This window comes from Aotus nancymaae, unplaced genomic scaffold (assembly GCF_030222135.1).
Source record: "Aotus nancymaae isolate 86718 unplaced genomic scaffold, 86718_ANA_hifiasm-v0.15.2.pri h1tg000004l, whole genome shotgun sequence".
NCBI classification, from domain to species: domain Eukaryota; kingdom Metazoa; phylum Chordata; class Mammalia; order Primates; family Aotidae; genus Aotus; species Aotus nancymaae.
The window spans coordinates 39,531,788-39,551,311 of NW_026988415.1; the positions used below are offsets into that span (position 1 = coordinate 39,531,788).

The 19,524-nt window shown below is 45.2% G+C and overlaps 1 protein-coding gene across 1 annotated transcript in view; it reads left to right on the top strand.

The window, feature by feature from the left end:
- Nucleotides 1-19,524, top strand: part of COL4A6 (collagen type IV alpha 6 chain) — a 292,939-nt gene that overhangs the window by 260,837 nt on the left and 12,578 nt on the right. Inside the window, exons 24-38 of the mRNA XM_012451697.2 lie at nt 2,994-3,047; nt 6,357-6,428; nt 6,703-6,810; nt 7,902-8,123; nt 8,495-8,656; nt 10,334-10,504; nt 11,516-11,659; nt 12,098-12,223; nt 12,696-12,877; nt 14,814-14,877; nt 15,542-15,616; nt 16,080-16,187; nt 16,281-16,388; nt 16,966-17,037; nt 17,361-17,486. Coding sequence (XP_012307120.2) covers nt 2,994-3,047; nt 6,357-6,428; nt 6,703-6,810; nt 7,902-8,123; nt 8,495-8,656; nt 10,334-10,504; nt 11,516-11,659; nt 12,098-12,223; nt 12,696-12,877; nt 14,814-14,877; nt 15,542-15,616; nt 16,080-16,187; nt 16,281-16,388; nt 16,966-17,037; nt 17,361-17,486 — 1,794 coding nt within the window. The remainder of the gene's footprint in view (nt 1-2,993; nt 3,048-6,356; nt 6,429-6,702; nt 6,811-7,901; nt 8,124-8,494; nt 8,657-10,333; nt 10,505-11,515; nt 11,660-12,097; nt 12,224-12,695; nt 12,878-14,813; nt 14,878-15,541; nt 15,617-16,079; nt 16,188-16,280; nt 16,389-16,965; nt 17,038-17,360; nt 17,487-19,524) is intronic.

The following is a 19,524-nucleotide window of genomic DNA, read 5'->3' on the forward strand; positions in this document are numbered from 1 at the left end:
TCATGGATCTCAGATTGGGCAGAAATCCTACTTGCATATAGTCTAACCTCATTTGATCCCTTAATTCCTTCCTCTTTATATAACTTCTTTTTCTACTTGAATTTTGGGAATTATGTTTAACCGTCCTACTTATAGTTTATAAATGTGCTATGCTAATAACTAGTCTTCTTCAATACAGCCATAACAGCTCTTCATCCCAAATTCTGGGTTTCCACAACTTCTACGTTTCCATTAGTGACACCACACTTATAATATTCTGAAATTTAAAATTTTGAGATTAGCTCTTATTTCCTTTGCAATTCCTTTTATATTCTTTCCTTCTCTTCTTGCTACTAAACTCTCATTATCTCATGCCTAGTTTTTTAATACGTATATGCTTGTGGGAATAAGTGGATGGTTGGTTGGATGGATGGATGGATGGATGGATGGATGGATGGATGGAAGGATGGATGGATGGATGGAAGGATGGATGGATGGATGGAAGGATGGATGGAAGGATGGAAAAGTGAATGACAACAATTTCCTAAGTACTTTTTCATCTCCAACCTCCAGACTTGTTACATTCAATTCTATTATAAGCACCACTGCCAATATTATATCTGTAAAGTGCCAACATCGTCATGTAACTCCCCTAATTCAAAGACACATATGGTACCAATTGAATAGAGACCATATAATGTCCAAACTCCTCAACCTGGAATTCAGAAGTCTCCAAACATGGATACAACCAATCTTTTCAACTTTATATCACACCCTTAATTTAAGCAAAAAACTAAGACACCAGTCTTCTTCACTGTACCCAAACACAATATGTTCACTTCCAGCTCCAGGATTTTGCCGTGTTGCCTTTTTCTGGAGTGCTCTTCCTCTTTGTGTAGTTATGTCATATTCCTCTTTCAGAGTTCGACATAAACCCCACTTCTTCCATTAAGCTTTTCCTTGACATCCACAGTTTGTCATTGCTACTTAAATTATATATCTCTTTCCATTAATGCTTTTACTTTTCCCAACTGCATTGTAAGTCTCTCCATACTAGGAATGGTAATACGTCTGAGTTTCTTTACATGCCTAGCATAGTGCAATGCTCCATAGGAGACTAATATTTATTTGCAGAAGAAAGAGCCTTCCCAATAACCAAAGGGCTACTTAAACATATTTCTCCTGTTCCCACCTTATCATCTTGAAGAATTACAATAAAAGAAGACAGGATACCAGGTCTTGTAAAATTTTATTTATTTCTGAATCTATTTTGTAAATTGGTCTAATAAGGTTGATGGTAGGTTAACACTTGATAATTCAAGATTCTTAAAACCAAATCAGTGTTTCATTTCACAAATTATTGTGAAAGTTGTAAGGAATTTTTTTCCTTTTTTTTTTTATTTATTTTGAGATGAAGTCTCACTCTTACCCAGGCTGGACTGCAGTGGCACGATCTCAGGTTACTGCAACCTCTGGCTCCCGGGTTCAAGCAATTCTCCTGCCTCAGCCTCCCGGTAGCTGGGATTACAGGCACCCTCCATCACACCCAGCTAATTTTTGTATTTTTAGTAAAGACAGGGTTTCACCATGTTGGCCAGGCCAGTCTCAAACTCCTGACCTCAAGTGATGCACCCCCCTCGACTTCTCAAAGTGCTGGGATTACAGACATGAACCACTGTGCCTGGCCATAAGGATTTATCAAACAAAATCATTCTGCCTGTTGGAAGTCCTAGTGTCAGCTATTGCTTTGCTTTCAGCTCTGTTCCCAGAGACATTACTCATGGTTATTCTACTGCTCCTCCCTTAATTGGGTCTTCACTGTAGGTTAAACCATTTTGCAGGCAACAAGGTTTTAAACTGAGTTATAGTGACATGACACCTATAAACTTACAGACTTCCAAGTCTTCTGGATGTTATCAACATTTTAACTATTTGAGAACAGGATGAGTCAACAGAAGGAAGCTTACAGGACCATTTTTATCCCAAATATCCCTAGTCCTGGATACAGAAAGTTCTTAGGAATATATTGTAAATGATAGCCTGGGAGATGCCTTATGCAGAAAATGTTTGTCTTATTCCATTTCTGTTGCTATAACAGGATATTTGAGACTGAGTAAGTTATAAAGAAAAGAGGTTTATTTAGCTCATGATTCTGAAGGCTAGGAAGTCCAATATCAGACAGCCCATCAGGTGAGGGCCTTGTGCTTCTTCAACTCATTGTGGAAAGCAGAAGGGTACATGCAAGAGTCCAAACACTCAAAGCAACCTTGCTTTATGACAGCCTGCTCTTGTGGGAACTAATCCATTCCCTTGAGAAATAACCCACTCTCCTGAGAAAAAGATTAGTCCATCCTAAAAACCTAATTACCTCTCAGAAGCACCACCTCCCAGCATGGCCACTCTGGGAACCAAGTCTCAACATGACTTTTGGTGGAGACAAATCATATTAAAACCAGAGCCATGTCCTTGTTGCAGTAGCAAAGGTTTCAGGAAATTACTAAAGAGCATTAGCTTTCTTTTTCTCTCTATGACAACCAAATATAATTCTTCAAACCTACCACTTTTTCTGCACAATTTTATAAACAAATAACCTGTGGTCCCCAAACATTTTCACTGTAGCCATTTCTGTTGCCAGAAAAAAATTAAGATGCTGTTCTTGAATGTACCCACTCCAATCATTGGTAGCCCAAACTAGGACAGCTGCATTGCCAGGAAAGAGGATGTAATCATCAGAAGCCTTTCAGCCTACTAGTGTGAATTATTATAATTCTGGACAAGCAGACAACTGGCTGTTTCCAAAGAGACTCTGTTCCAGATGCTCATAGTAATCAATCACCCTGGTTATTACTGAACTGTGGTGACTATGTGCTTGATCCCATGTGGGTGCCAGTGCTATCCACTCAGTTCAGACAGGAGATTTGGTTGGTGGGTGTATCTGGGCTTCTGGGAAGACTTCCCTTGGGCCTCAAGAAATTTCTATATTGGTTTAATTTTCTTCATGTAATTTGCTCTAGGTGACTGTTGCTGCAGAGAGAAGGTTGGTAAAGGAGACTTAGACACAGAGAGAGGTGAGAGCTAGCTAGGTCTATAAGCTGTCAGACACTAGTGTTGGACAAACATCCCTTTTTTGTTCACCTTTGTCTCAGACAGTCACAATGGCCTGAGCACCACACTGGAGGACCTGTTTGGGAAGCGGGGAGCCTAAGGCTGGGATGCAAAGGCTGACACCAACACTGCTTCAGAGGCTCCTTAGCACACACCTCTTACAGCAGGCAGTATGGGATTGAGCTGGCATGCAGTCTCTGAGAGGGTCTGATTTCCTTCACCATGCATGACGATGGCTTGGCTGATCTTTGTCTTAAGCAATTTCATTTTCTGCACTTAACTGGGGCCATAATTTGCCTTGAGAGATACCTAAAATGATCCACACATGTCTGAACTTTATTTATTGCACCAGAACAAATTTAGATATTAGAATCTTGGTAACCACAGACCCCTTTTATTCTGAGGATGGATTTGGGCATTAATGGGAAAAATTCTGAAAAATTAGGTCATTTGTTGCAATTACTAAACAGAACATGGGTAGAGCAGATTTCCGCTTTGTTAAGGAGAAGTCTCTGAATTCCAGAAAGTAAAGTAGAAGACTGTGTAAAGGAAAACAGCCAGATACCAGTGTGACTTTGAAGTCCTTCCCTCTCACCATTTTGAACCTCTGCTTGCAATACTGAAGTGTGGTGTGGCATACAGGTGTGAGACAAAATTATTGAGAGAAATATGTCCTTGATTTCCTTGGGTTTCTACCCATCTTTCCTTTGACCATTGTTTTTCTCATCCTAGAATCCTTCAGGATGCCTGTCCTCAGCTTCATCTTCTAAAGGCTTTGTTTTTATCTGGCTATCACAGATGAAAAGAAGCTATTAAATCAGTCTGATAAATTAAGGATGAATGACTTCATATTTGGACCCAGCCCAGGGATATTTTTATTTTACTAAGTTTGTTTGCTAAGACATAAAACAATGGAACTGTAATGTTAGAGTTTGACACATTGGAGCCAATGGACTATTGAGATTGTTGAGGGCAGACAAGTCTTTAGCAGGATCCATCTCATGATACACCCTCTGGAGGAAATTCTTTAGCCTAATTCAAAGAGCCCAGGCATGAGCCAAGCACAGAGTTGAAAGCCCCTCACAATGAAGCATCTTGTTAGGTGTGTGGCTCGTGTAAAGAGACCACCAGGCAGGCCATGTGTGAGCAACATGGCTGTTTATTCACCCGGGTGTGAGTGGGCTGAGTCTGAAAAGAGAGTCAGTGGAGGGTGGTGGGATAAGAGCTGGTTTTATAGGTTGAGGCAAGTGGTCAGTTAAAGGTGGTAATCTATTTTAGGGAGGGGAAGGGCGTCATGGGATGCATGATCACAAGGGCAGGGGTCATCTATTACAAACAGGCATGATCATAAAGGTGGGGGCTATCAGTTGCAAGCAGAGGGGAGGATGAAGTAAATTACATAGTTACAGGAGTCCAGGCCTTGAGAAACCCAGTGTCCAGGGAGAAACTTCCACAAGGCTGAGCAGGAACAATGGTTGAAGGTTACAGGGGGAGAGCAATTGGTTGAGGCAGGAACAAGTTGTTTCACTTCTCTTTGTGGTCATCTCGTTACTTCAGACTTTGTGGCTCCTGGGTACCATACAAAGATGTATGTTCGGGTCACCAAGGCTATAATGGCCAGGCTTGGACTTGGAGGCGAGGTACATCTCACCATATAGTGCTGGCCTGTAGAGCATATTTCCATGGTAGGGAAATAACTATCAGAAATAGCTCTGTTATCTTGATGTCTGGCAGGATGGAGGTGGGTTTGACCACCTATGGAGGAGGATCCAGGCCTATGGCCATCTGTTCACCTCTGGAAATATAACTATAGACACCTGAAGTCTGGAAGACAGAAAGTGCTGCTCGGGCTACAGTTAGTGCCACTAACCTGGAGATGGCCTTGCAGGAGCTCTACTGAGTACTCCTTCTTACATAAGATAATAGTTCAAGATCATAAGAACTATTATTAATTGAGCATGTACCGGAGTGTTAGGCACTGTGCTAAGTGCTAGTAGCACAGTTTCATGTAATCTTCACAAACACCATATGAAAAAAGTAGAAGTAGTTCCCATTTTGCCATGAGGCTCAGAGAAGCTTAAGTATCTTCTCCACGCAGCTGGCTGGCAGCAGAACTAGGATACCAGCTAAGGTCTGTCTGGCTTCAGAGCCCAACTTGTTAACCAATACATTATACTGTTCAGTTCTCAATCTTGATTTAGGAAAATAGAAGTGGGATCAGGGGAGGAATGCCAGTGAGTTCAGTAAGCATTTTGAATCACAGGCTGTGTACAGATTTTTCAGAAATGTAATTTGTGATTTAAATACAGACGAAAGCTATAGATGTTTATTAAAACTGTTGCCTCTGTGGCTTAAAGCAGACCTTGGGAGATTGTTTTAATGAATAGGCAAGACTTATTTTAATTAGCATAACAGTTGTTTGTAAATGGCACTTGAGGGAGCCCGCAAACAATTTGTTCACCGGTATTTTATGAAACTTCCCTTCAGTGATCGTATAGACATTTTATTTGCATTATGAATGAGCAAGAGAGAATTTGCTAGGGGAAGGGCGATACATGCCAATTTTGACATCTTGAATATTGAAATTGCTGCTTTTCTCCTTGAGTAGCAGAGTTGACAGTTTCAAATAAGGCGCTGAGGGAAGGATCACCATTTGCTTATCACGGCCAAGAGAGTGATCTTCAGTGTTTGAAGTACAAACATACTGGTACAATTGACCAAGGACAATCAATAGGTTTCAGTAGATCCCAAATGAAGTGCATCAAAAGAACCCAATGGTTTGGGGAAAACGTCATTCCAAGGAAAGTGTAAACATGAGAACTTGAGGGATCTTGGGTTCAAACCCTCCAATCTAGTCATATAAGCATAATGGACCCTTAGGACTAACCCCCAACACCCATCGTAGGGAGAGGCTCTATCTGAGGGCAGGATGAGTAGGCAATTGCTGTTTGCTGCTGTTCCTGCGCAGGCAATATCTAAGAAACCTTGTTAAATAACATCTGCTGCATAAGTGACCACTCACTGGGCATCAGTGGTTTGATAAATGATATCCTAGCACTTGGACACTAGGAACATTCTCATCTGTAAGTGATTGTACTGGTAGTAACTCCCCAGAGCTAATGATGCCAAGGTTTTTCTGTGTGGGATCCCAGCTGCTGAGTGGAGAGAACTTGGCTGTCCTATTAAACAGAATAAAAGTAAAGGAGCATGCTAGGGAGAAATCTTCCCTGACTCAGTGGGTTCACTGAATGCATACATGTTACCATTTACAGGAATCACCCTACCCTGTATTATTCCCGAGTCATACGGTCCATCAGGATTTCCAGGCACTCCCGGATTCCCAGGTATGGAATGAGGCCAAAGAAAGCCACTAAACACTCTTGTAAGGGCCATGAGGCAAACGAAACAGAGGATGACCCAGTAGTGTTTGGAGATCCACATTCCTCCTGAGGGCAGCCTTGGGGATTGAGGACATAGAATGGCTGCTGGAGAGGGTGGTGTGGGGAGGTAAGACTAGGAGAGGCTCTCCAAGAGACTGGAATTCTTGACTAAACATCACAAATCATACCTAGCACAATGACTTTCCTTTCCCCTCACTGCTTACATTTGGGTTTTCAGGCCCTAAAGGGTCCCGTGGCCTCCCTGGGATCCCAGGCCCGCCTGGATCAAGTGGAAATAAAGGAGAGCCAGGGAGTCCAGGATTGGTTCATCTTCCTGAACTACCAGGTAAGAAAAGGAGCATCTTCGCTTCTGTGTGTGTGTGTGCGCGCGCGCACGCACGTTTGCACACGTGGGCACACACGCACACGCTTGTATTTGGGTTGTGGTAGCCCTCTGCCAATTACAGGGAGCCAAGTTTGCTCTCTGGTGTGGGTACAATGGTTTAATTTCATACCCTGGCAAGACAGAGCATACAGCTATAGAATGACAGCATATTAGAGCAATAAGGACCATTCAAAATCAGCCAGGGCAACTTCTTACTTTCAGATGAAGAAACTGAGGCCCAGATGGGAAGTGACTTGTCCAACTTCGCTAAACTACTAGTGACAGAGCTAGGACTCTACCAGGTTGTCTGCCTGCCAGTTCTATGAGTTTCCTGGATCAACTCCTTAAGGGTCAGAGAAAGAGATTGAGATCAGTCAGAGGGAAGTTGTCCATTTCTATCCCTTTTCTCACACTCTTTTGTTCCAACTTGAGCGTCATGATTCTACACTGTACCAGTGGCCCTCAAACTGTACTCCATGGGCCAGCATCAGCATCACCTAGGAATTTGAAAATGCAAATTCTCAGCATCTCCACAGGATCTGCAGATCATAACCTCTGGGGATGGCCCCAGTTATCTGCGCGTTATCCTGGATGATTGTGATGCTTGCTCTGGTTAGAGAACCCCAACTGCTCTAGGGCTTGGGGCTCACGTTGGACCATGTGCTCCAGGGTCCCCTCTACCATCCTCTCTGCACCCAAGAAGAGGGAGGCATGACAGCAGAAGCTAGAGAACTCCAGAAGAGGTTGAGCTTTTCTCAGGATGCTACAGGGTGGCCTGTGTTCCTCATCAACTATAGGACCCTCAGGAGCAGATTGTGGAGCTCCGACCACAGCCCCACCTCCCAGAATTAGAACCTCCTCCAGGTCATGGGGCACAGTCCCTGCCTTTACATAAGGCCTCATGGGAACAGAGACTCCTGACCTTTAAGAGAAGTGACATATATTATTAATATGTTAGCTTTTATATCAGAAAAATCTGTCTCAGAGATCTGTATCCAGACAAATTGCTTCTAATCAGCCACAGTCTTTTATGTTTGCCTTTTTACATATAGGATTTCCTGGACCTCGTGGGGAGAAGGGCTTGCCTGGGTTTCCTGGGCTCCCAGGAAAAGATGGCTTGCCTGGGATAATTGGCAGTCCAGGTTTACCTGGTTCCAAGGGAGCCACTGGTGACATCTTCGGTGCTGAAAATGGTGCTCCAGGGGAACAAGGCCTACAAGGATTGCCAGGGGACAAAGGATTTATTGGAGACTCTGGCCTTCCAGGACTCAAGGGTGACTCTTTTTGCCCCACTTATTTAACAATCTATAGGAATCCTCACATTAATTCATATACTTGCATGAATACTTGCATAAATCTAGGGTGATGGTTTAATTAAGGGGTTAAAATGAAATACTTTATTCTGTCCCTCCCTTTTGGGAAATTTTCCTTAAATAGCCTGACTTGACTTTACTGTCTTAGTAATTCCAAAAGTGACCATAACTAATAATCAAATTTCTTGCAAAGACTGGCTTACAACTGGGAATAGCAACGAGGCTGGAGCTGAGAAGACAGTGGCACCTGAGATGAATCCTGGAAGTTGGTTTGCTGACCCAGTCACTGTGTTCTCTCCAGGCTATAATCACTTGCCCTTCTCTTTAATCAGGTTTGAACGGGAAGCCTGGTTTGCTGGGCCCCAAAGGTGAGCGGGGCAGCCCTGGAACACCAGGACAGATGGGAGAGCCAGGCATCCCAGGATCTAGTGGTCCATATGGCATCAAGGGCAAATCTGGACTCCCAGGAGCTCCAGGCTTCCAAGGTACATCAGGTAGGTCCTTCAGAGGAGGAGTCCCACATTGACAGACTTCAGCTAGGCCCTGGGCCCAGAGCACCCTGGGGGGAAGGGGGCAATAGCAGCAGTGGGGCATGGTCAGAATTTAGAATGAGACTTGACTTTCCTAAGCTCTCAAGTTTCAAATCTCAAGTCACCCTTGTAGCACTAAGCAGAACAGACTGCTGCAGGTTAGCTTCCAAACTATTGCCACAAATCTCTCCCCACCCGCTCCTCCACGGCCTCACGCCCAATTTTCAGGATTCAACTCTCCTGACCTCCCCAGTTCGAGAAGCCACCCTCATCTTTGAGGGGATCTAGCCCATCTCTGCTGCCTTCACCAGGGCTGTGGGCAGCCTGCTTTGGGTTGGGGAGAAGCTTGAGCAGAGTTTGGCCACACCGACAGCCTGCCTGTCAGGCGAGCGTACCTCCAAGGACCCACAGCCAAAGCGTCTTTTACTCAGCAGTGGGGCCTGACACCTGCGGCTTCCAGACTGGTGTTTGCAGCTTTGCCTTTTTCTTGCATCACCCTTCTCATTCTGCTTTGGTGACTACCCCATTCCCCACCACTCCTTATTCCTGGCCTAGTGACTGAAGTGGAGTTATTTGCAGAGCCATTAATGTCCTTTTCATCCCCTTTGTCTCTCTGTGTTTCTGAGATCTTCACATAGGCTGTCTAAGTAAGAAAACACAGCACACAAGCTCACACACTAACACCCCCACTGGCTCTGCCACTCAGGAATGTATCTGATTATACACTATAATATGGCCTTGCTTACAAGGCCAGGGATCCCTGAGCTCCTGCTGCGGGGTTAGCTCCCATTGAATTTCCTTCCCTTGTTGTGGAGTCCCCTTCACAGTCTCCCATTTGAATTCTGGGGCTTGTGGCTACTTGATGCTTTTCAATCCATAGAAAGCCAAGTCAGCCATTCATTTGGGTCCTTGGGGACCCAAATACCTCTGTCGTCATTGATTTAATCCTTTCATTTTTTAATTTCCTTGCTTTGTACCTGAACATTCCACTTTGGCAGCAGCTCAGGAGGTTAATCCCATTGACCAACTTTAAAGCGTGGTGAAAGACTTCTCAGAATACCTAGGAGACCAAATGGGCCTTGTGGGTTTCTACAGTACTTGGCACTAGGGGGTCTTTCAACCTTAATGCCAAGGAACTGGCTGACTTAACTGCTTGCTTGAGGGATTAAAAGGGCAGCCCTGTATCCAAGGCTCCCTGGGAGGCTGAAACAACAGCTCAGCTTTAACCTCTACTTCACGATTGGCTCAGGAAACAGCCATTGTGGCATGATTCAGACGAAGTACCAGGAAACTGGAGCCTAGTTGCCACCCTGGCTTCCCAGAGCTCCATTCAGGGGCTAAAGCGTAAACCACATTCACAAAAGGACAAGAAGTTATAATCAGAAGGGGTTTTCTCTCCCTGCCAGCTACTGTGCCATGCTAGAATTAATAGCCATTGGCGTGGTGCTCTGGGTAGTAGATACTAATGCTTCAGCCAACTAAGAACTCTGCCTGTTAGCAGTTTGCATGTGCCATTGTTAAAGGGCCATTTACAAAATACAGCAAGCGAAACCAATCAGAAGCTGTGATATAGGCAGTGGCCCAGATCTGGCCAAAGCCTCACTTGACAGCTGTCCTGTGTTTTCTCCTTTGCTGATTCAGGATATCCCGGAAAGAAAGGAGCTAGAGGAAAGAAAGGTCCTCCCGGATCACTTGTAAAGAAAGGGCTGCCAGGGCTGAAAGGCCTTCCCGGAAATCCAGGCCTAGTAGGACCAAAAGGAAGCCCAGGCTCTCTAGGGATCACTGGGTTGCCAGCCCTCCCTGGACTCAAGGGTAAGTGATCAGTGAAGTGACCAGTGGATGCCGAAAAGGAGCATTTCAGCTGCCCAGCTTGCTCCTTCCTTACTGCCTAGGAATGGGGGATGGGGAGGGAGTTGGACAGAGCTTTTTGTGGCAAGATAGTTGGACAAGGCTAGTGCTAAAGGGGACCTCTGCCCAAGGTGAGTCACCCTCACTGCCTGCCGGGTGGAACACTAGGCTGAGTATCATGGTCAGCAATGCCCAGGGCAGCACCAGCCACACTGGGTTTACTCGTTTGCATAGTCCTACCATGGAGTCTGATAGTACTCACTTCCTATGATTGCCTTGATAGCCATTGGTGGTTGGGCAGCTGGCATCTCTATTTTAAACAAGAGAAACTAAGTGGTTTAAGGTCATACAACTGGTTAGCAGCAGAACCAGGCTAAAGCTCAGCTCCTTGCCTCCTGGCCCTAGGCTTTTTTGTTTTTTTCCTGTGTCACACATGAGCTATAACTTGGTGATTCATAAGAGAGGGGCCCACTTTTTTTTTTGAGTCAGAGTTTCGCTCTTTCAAGTGAAGTGAGACTGCAACTTCTGCCCCCCAGGTTCAGGCCTCAGCCTCCCTGCCTCAGCCTCCCAAGTAGCTGGGATTATAGGCACCTGCCACCACACCCAGCTAATTTTTGTATTTTTAGTAGAGACAAGGTTTTTCCACGTTGGGCAGGCTGGCCTCGAATTCCTGACCACAGGTGGTACACCCACTTTGGTATTCCCAAAGTGCTAGGAATACAGGTGTGAGCCACTGCGCCCGGCCGAGAGGGGCCCACTTCTTTCCTTTGTATTGTATAGTGCCTGTCCCTATTCAGGAAGATAGCATAATGTGTATTGAATAAGAGCTTGGTAATGACTAAGACTTTGGAGTTAGAGAAACCTGGGTTTGAATTCCTTCTCTGCTGGCTTCGGGCATGTTATTCAACCTCTCTGAGGCTCCATTTCCTTGTATGTAAAATGGGAGTAATAATAGAAGTTCTTGTTTTACAACAGGAGAGAAGGGGTCTGTTGGATCCTTAGGTTTTCCAGGAATACCAGGTTTTCCTGGTATTCCTGGAGCAAGAGGATTAAAGGGGATTCCAGGATCAACAGGAAAAATTGGACAATCTGGACACCCTGGTACTCCTGGTGAAAAGGGTGAGATGGGGAATTGAATTCTGGAGCTGCTGCCCATGCTTTTCTATATATATATTTTGGTTGTTGACTTGGTCATTCTTGTGGTTTGTATCAGCTCCATGTTAGATAATAAAATTTTGGGCTTCTGAATTCAGTCCTTTTAAACCAAAAGACCTAATCCCCTCTGAGTTAACACTGCATGTTAGAGGCCATGTGTGCCCATTCCCAGATGACCAGTGGTGGAGGGTTTTAAGTAGAGTCTAAACTTGCTGATGGACTTGGGATGTGTAGAAAAGGACATACACAGAAATGCAAAGTTGAGGGAATAGGGGTGGGGAATAAGATGGAAAGGCCCCAAAAAAGGGCCGTGGTGGTATGGGAAGAAATGATGTGAAAGGTCAGCCTTTGCCTGACCCTGTATCTAAGCTCTCTTTCTCACACTGATCTCTATCCCTGCAGGAGATAGAGGTAATCCAGGGCCAGTCGGAATACCTAGTCCAAGACATCCGATGTCAAACCTTTGGTTCAAAGGAGACAAAGGCTCTCAAGGCTCAGCAGGATCCGATGGATTTCCCGGGCCTAGAGGTGCTGGGGCAGGGAATGGATAGGAGAAATGCCCAAGAAAGATTTCACAACCAAACCTGGCTTCTTTCGTGAGCAAAGGCCCTGAAGTATAGCCCCCCACCATCCCCACCCCTAGGGCAGCAGTGTGCCTGGCAGCAGGGAGTCCAAGAAGGCTGCCTCCTCTGGGCCTGAAGGCTGTCTGGATTTTGAGACTGCCATTTGTCATTGCCACTGTAGAACTGAGGTTTTCAACCACAGGCAGTGGTACCCCTGGAGGAGCCTGAGCACTGTGCTGCTTACCCATTGTTGAAGCTGAAGCGGCCCTGTTGGTGCCTCATAAGGCTGAAAGCATCTCTCCCTACTTCACCTCTGCCCTCAAGCTAATGGCTCCCTGAGCCTCCACCTGACCTGTGACCTAGGATACCTGCACCTTCACGATCAGAATTTTTCTTGCCCAGTATCCTTTTTCCAAGTCTTTTTATTTCTCTTACAGGTGACAAAGGAGAAGCTGGTCAACCTGGGCCACCAGGCCTGCCTGGAGCTCCCGGTCTCCCAGGCACTATCAAAGGAGTTAGTGGAAATCCAGGGCCCTCTGGCTTCACGGGAATCCAGGGCTTACCTGGCCTGAAGGGGTCTTCCGGGATCACAGGTTTCCCAGGAATGCCAGGAGAAAGGGTTAGTGTGACCAGATTTTTGTCTTTCCACCAGAAAAGGCTCTCCATCTCAGGGGGATATATCCCCACTGCCCACCTCTCTGATCCCAGCTTACTTTTCAGCCCCTTCTCCCAGGACATCCTCAGAAAGAGCTCTCTCCTTGAGTCTGACAGGTCTTCCCACCCTTTCCTGAAGATCTCCCCCTGTGTTCTTTTGTTCACATCTCCCCAACATGGCAGATCCTTCTCTTGCCTTTGCAATTATCCAGTATCTGCTGCCCTTCAGGCCGCAGCCCAGGAACTATCTCCTCCAGGAGTCCCTGAGCTCCCACCATGCTGACAGTCTATACTTCACTGCTGACATCAATTCTAGTTGTCTCTGTGTGTGTCTAACTTCCTCAATGAGATTATTAGGGCTTGAAAACAAGAACTGCCTTACCTGCTTTTTTCTCTGTACCCCACTGCCAGCATTTCATGTTGAGCCTGGCACATTGTAAGAATTTAGTAAAAACTTCTTGATGTTTTGCTAGAAAGGTCTTTGAAGCTCCACAAGGGGCAGTGACTAGCAAAGAATCAAGTCTAGCTTCTTACAAGGCAAGGTGGAAGATGTGGCTTAGCAATGAGACCAACCTGGATTTGAAACTCAGCTCCATTGCTCATTAGCTCTGTGATCTTGTGCATACTGTTTACCTTACCTAAACCTCACTTTCCTCATCTGTAAAAATTGGGAATAATCTTTAAATCACCCTCAGACAGTAGGGAGGGTTAAGTGACATGACACATGTAAAGCTCTTGACATTGTGTCTGGCACATGGCTGGCTCTGCATAAATAGCAGCTGTATCTAAGGATGTCAATGAATTGAATCACAGAAGACCTGTGCTCCTGGCAGGCAAAGTCCCTGAACTTCAAAAGTTGTCAGTCCATCTGGTGGAGAGAACATGCATGTGCACACATGCACACACACACACACACACACACACACACACACCTGAAGCAATTGAAAATAAATAGTTCTAGACTGGATAGTCCTGACTACTTACATTCTAGGAGAGTGAAAACAAAGTGGGAATGCATTCTGGAAGGAGTCCCAGTGTGAACAGAGGCTCAGAATTAGAAGATAATGGCAATGTGCCTGATGAAGCCAGGCAAGGAAGCAGCCACAATGGAAGGATGTCCTGGGTAGTGCTCCAGTGCACACAGTGACCCAGCCTAGTACTCAGCCTCCTGCCCAAAGCACTAAGTTGCATATATCTTTACTGGATACGGGGTATATCTCAAAATAAACCAAAACTGTAGCAAATATCAAGAAGAGAACTGTGCTGATGGTAGCTGACATGGCCACTTCCCAGACTCAGATATTGTGTTGGACATTAGCCAGTGAAGGCAGCTTTTCTTCTGAAAATGGTAACATTTGCCCAAATTCAGACTCCAGCACCTGCACACATACAGTCTGCTGCCTGGGGGTAGAAAGACCTTGTGTTCCTTGAGGAACCTGTGGCAGAGGGCTAACCCTGCATAGTGAAGCGAAACTTCTTCCTATGCATAATGGCTCCAGAGCTTTGGCAAGGACAGTGATACCCAACTGTGTATTGATTTCATAGAGTGTCTGGCCTAACTGTCATGTTCTGTATTTTCCAAGAGACTCACTAGAGTGGCCACACTTTGACTTCCTAAGATTCCCATTTTGATGAGCAGTAGGAAGTTATGAATGACAAGATGAGGATTAGTCTGCAGATCGAATCCTTCCCCTACAAACCCTAAGTATGTGCTCTGCCCTTTGTTCATCACGTTCCCATCTGCAGGGTATAACGACCCCACTTCCGGCCCACAGTCCACCCCTGCCACAGAATACATGATAGACATCTCTCAGGCAATGGCTTAGTGAGGGGTGAGGGAGTAAGAGCATGGATAGTCCTGAGCTCTGGGCAGAAATGATGATTCCCATCTTGCTTTGAAGGGTTCACAAGGTATCAGAGGATCACATGGACTCCCAGGAGCATCTGGTCTCCCGGGCCTGAAAGGTAAGGAGCATTTGTTTCTTTTCATGTGTTTTTCTAGAGCAAGGTGGATTTCTAGCAGACCCAATGGTTTCTTGTGAGAGGTAGCCAGGAGACTGTGTTTAGGGGAAAGTGAATTAATTTACATTTTCCCTTTTGCCAACCCCCTCTGCAGTCCTTGTTCCTCAAAGACAGTGCAACAAACAGTGGTGCTTACCAAGATCTCGCTCTGTGGCTTTCATGGATCCAAGGAAAAGACTGTCCTTTGGCTTTGGGGTTTTGCCCATCTGCTATCCAGATTTAGCAGCAGAGGAGAACCTCAGCTCCAGTCTCTTCCTTTGATAAACCCAGCCCACTAGGCAGGAAAATTCTCCATTCTTGCTGGCATCACTGTTCCATTCTGGTGATGTTTGAGGGCCCTGCTTACCATCATCTCTGCCCATACTGAGCCTACTGATGTGCTTTCCAATGGAGATATGCTGCATGTAGCAGCGTTTCATGCCAGTAGCCTGGTAGCAGCATCCCAGCTCCTGGATAGTGATTCATCACCTTTTACACCATAGATAATTTTGTCAAGGAGCTCCTCTGGCTACACTGAATCTGAAAAAAATTTGTTCTAAAGGTCTCAGTGGTGTAAAATGAGCTATAGCTTCTCCTGGTAATTTAAACAATATCTTGGAATCCTCAGGAGACAACGGCCAGACACTTGAAATTTCCGGTAGCCCAGGACTTAAGGGACAACCTGGTGAATCTGGTTTTAAAGGTAAGGTTGCTATATTTTTGTCTTGTTTGCCTCACAGACTCCTCAAAACTGAGGATTAGAAGGGATTTTGGAGGTCAACCCCAACTTCTTCTATCCAGTGCAGAAAATTTCCTATCTATCGATTCCCCAAGTAAATTAGCCTACTCTTCCTTCCAGACTCCTAGGCTGGCAAAGCTCTTTGGAGTAGTAGCCTAAATCCCCTTAGTTTAGAAGTTGTTGTCTAAACTGTCCTTCTCGAACATTTCCACTCACTACTCCCACTTCTGGGAGGATACTCATAACAAATTTACTTGCTTCTCAATTGGAGGACACTTTTCTAATGTTAAAATAGCTGCCACTATCTTTTTCAGAGTTTCTTTATTGGCTTTAGCTCCTTCAGCAATTTAGAATCTACTCTTTCCCATGGAGGAATATAATGCTAGAAATATGGCCTAATCACTCAGCATTTTTCTTGGTTTTATAGGTGCAAAAGGAAGAGATGGACTAATAGGCAATGTAGGCTTCCCTGGAAACAAAGGCGAAGATGGAAAAGTTGGTGTTCCTGGAGATGTTGGCTTTCCCGGAGCTCCAGGTACCATGCCACATGATAACTTTATTCTGAAAGACTTTGGATTAGCCTCATGCCATGCCCCATTCTGAACCTCTGCCTTGGTTTCACATTTAGGATTTCCAGGGACTACGGGCATCAGAGGAGAACCAGGACTTCCAGGTTCTTCTGGTCATCAAGGGGCAATTGGGCCTCCGGGACTCTCCGGATTAATAGGACCCAAAGGTACGTGTGTTTGGGAGTAAACAGTGGGGAAAAGTCTTTCCCTCAATGAAGGACACTAACTACTTTATCTTAGAAGATGCTAGCTAGGGTTAAGCCATGCCTACAGGAATCATTGGACACAAGGAATCATGGGAAAGGAAGATGAAATTAAGGCAAGCAAGCATGAGTGGGAAGAGAAGAATATGGGATCCATGAAGAGAAGAGTTAGCAAGGAAGGCAATTGCCTGGCATATGTAGCCTTTCCCTGACTTAGAGATTGGGCAGTGAGTTTCTGGTACCAGTCTCTGGGAGCTGACCATTCAAGGTCTTGACATGGCTACTCAGAGTTCTTCTTCAAGATACCTAATGAGCTACCATCCTACTCTTAAAGCTGTATTGGTCTCTAATAAGAGTCATGAGAACCTAGGGTGTAGGGTGTAGGTGGGGGATGTTTTCTTCTCCCTTAGTGCATTAAGTAAATGCCTCAAAAAAGACCAGGACTTTAAAATAAGGACCTCGCAATGCCTTGGGGGACAGGTTGGCTGATGCTTCATGATTCAGAGTTGCTGGAGCCATTTTTGACATTCTCTCCCCTCAGGCTTCCCTGGATTTCCTGGTTTACATGGACTGAATGGGCTTCCGGGCACCAAGGGTACCCACGGCACTCCAGGTTAGGAAGACCCTCAGGGTGAAGAGGAGGGCACTAGCTCTTCCAGAAGCCTGGCAAGGGCTGGCCATGAATTCTCGACTGTGGTGTATCCCATATCCTTGGACTCATAGCTCTCCTTATCAACCTCCAATTTGAGGTCCCTTGATATGGAGAACAAAGAGGACGGGGTTTTTCCTTCTATTCAACTTGACTCTCTTTCTTGTTACTTCAGTACTCTGCTTCTGGTGTCTGTCAGTCAGGCTTCTCAGGCCACAGGCAAGTGAGCTAGGCAGGAAGCCCTCACCTCCACTGAGGTCTGCCCCTACCCCTGCATCTCCTCCTAGGACCTAGTATCACCGGTGTGCCTGGGCCTGCTGGTCTCCCCGGAACCAAAGGAGAAAAAGGAAATCCAGGAATTGGCATCGGAGCTCCAGGGAAGCCGGGCCTGAGAGGGCAAAAAGGTGATAGAGGTGAGTCCAAGTCAGACCTTGTAGAGACTGAGAGAGGCCTTGCTGGTGGAACAGATACAGCAGGGCCATGTGGCTCACAGGGTTAGGCTGAGAGTGTCCACATCTCTGGGAGTCTCACAACCCAGTGGGAATGACTGCTGAGAAAGAGAGGATACACTGTGCTTAGCATTTTCCAGTGAAGACTGTCAGGGCACAGTTCACCAAGTCCGTTTTAGCCTCCAGATTCCCTTCTGTTCTTCCTAACCACAAGCCTCTCTGGCATGCTTGGCCAGAGCTTGGAATTAGTGGCCCTGAGGGCCAGGGCTTGTTCATTTAGTGAGAGGTTGGCTGGCATTTCCTCAATGTCCAGTGTGGATGGCACTCCCAGGGCCCTGGGAAGACAGTGTGGCTGCTGGGAGAATCCCAAGACTAAGATGATAAATGTCTCAACCAGAGAGGATCACAGCATGCCCTCAACTAGAATTTGTTGGGTTTACTAGAAAGCAGGTTCTACCCTAATCTCAGCCCCTGAGTCATCATGTGGCCTGAAGTCCCTTTCTGAGTCTCCTTTTCCCCACCTCTCAAAAAGTAAGAATGACTTGTTTTCTTCAATGTTTCCTCAGGAAAGTTCTAAAAACCCGTATACATTCCATTCCATGTTAACCAAGAAATGAATTCAGCATAGCATCATGGTTAAGAGTATGGGCTATGAAATCAGACTAGCTGGGTCCAAATTCCAGCTATTCCTCTCACTAGCTGTATGACTTTAAACAATGAAGTTACTTGTTTGTCAATCCCAAATGAGCCCTTAGTTTTCCTTTTCTATAAAACGGACATAATAACAGAACCTACCTCATAGGTATTTTGAGGAATCAATGAAGAGAAAGGTAAGATATACAGAAGCTCAGTGCCTGGCACATAGTATATACTTAAGAATGTTATTGTATGTTACCTGGGTAAATCATATTTGCAAAATTTTCTGTTTCTCTTTGCTCTGGGGCTTGAGGTCTCCCCGCATTTTGTTTATGTGCACGTTTGTGTAATGTGTGTATATTTTCCAGGAACTATATTCATACATTAATTCATTTCCTGCTGCATTTTAAATGGATGCATCTGTTGTTTCTGTGCTTCTTCTTCCCTTTGATCTGGACCAAACTGTTCTTTTCTGAAAGCTAGCACCTTCTCCAAAGGAAAGGCTCAAAGCAGGGCCTGAACCTGCCCAGAGACTGTGTCTTCTTTCACAGGACATAGGGAAGAGAGGACTGGATAAAAGCACAGGGACATTTTCTTTTGTTTTCAAATCTTGACAGTCATTAGATTATTCATTTTCTTTAGCTATCTGAAATAATAAAATCACAATAACAAATGTAGTAAACAGCACAGGTCAAGAAGGATACATTTCAGCAACATAGCTCTAAGCAAAAAACAAACATGTCACAAAGGAGTACATTTGGTATGATTCCATAAAGTTCAAAACTAAGCAAAACCAACCAATACATTGTTTGGGGATATACATGGTCAAACTGAAGAAAGATGAACAAAATTCAGGAGTGATTGCCTCTGAGAGGGAGGGAAGGAAGAGGGTGGAGGACACAAAAGAAAATTCAAAACAAGTGCCATCTTCTTAAATTAAGTGGTTGAAACACAGTGTTCATTGTATCTGAATTATTCTTTGCATAATATTATAAATATTATGTCGTATCCTCTCAATCTCTAATTAAAACAATTTCTTTAAAAAGACTACAAGAAATGGCTGGGCGCGGTGGCTCACGCCTGTAATCCTAGCACTTTGGGAGGCCGAGGCAGGCGGATCACGAGGTCAGAAGATCAAGACCATCCTGGCCAACATGGTGAAACCCTGTCTCTACTAAAAAAAAAGTACAAAAATTAGCTGGGTGTGGTGGCTCATGCCTGTAATCCCAGCTACTCAGGAGGTTGAGGTAGGAGAATCACTTGAACCAGGAAGTCAGAGGTTGCAGTGAGCCAAGATTGTGCCACTGCACTCCAACCTGGTGATTCCGTCTCAAAAAAATAACAAAAAGAATATAATACCACTCCA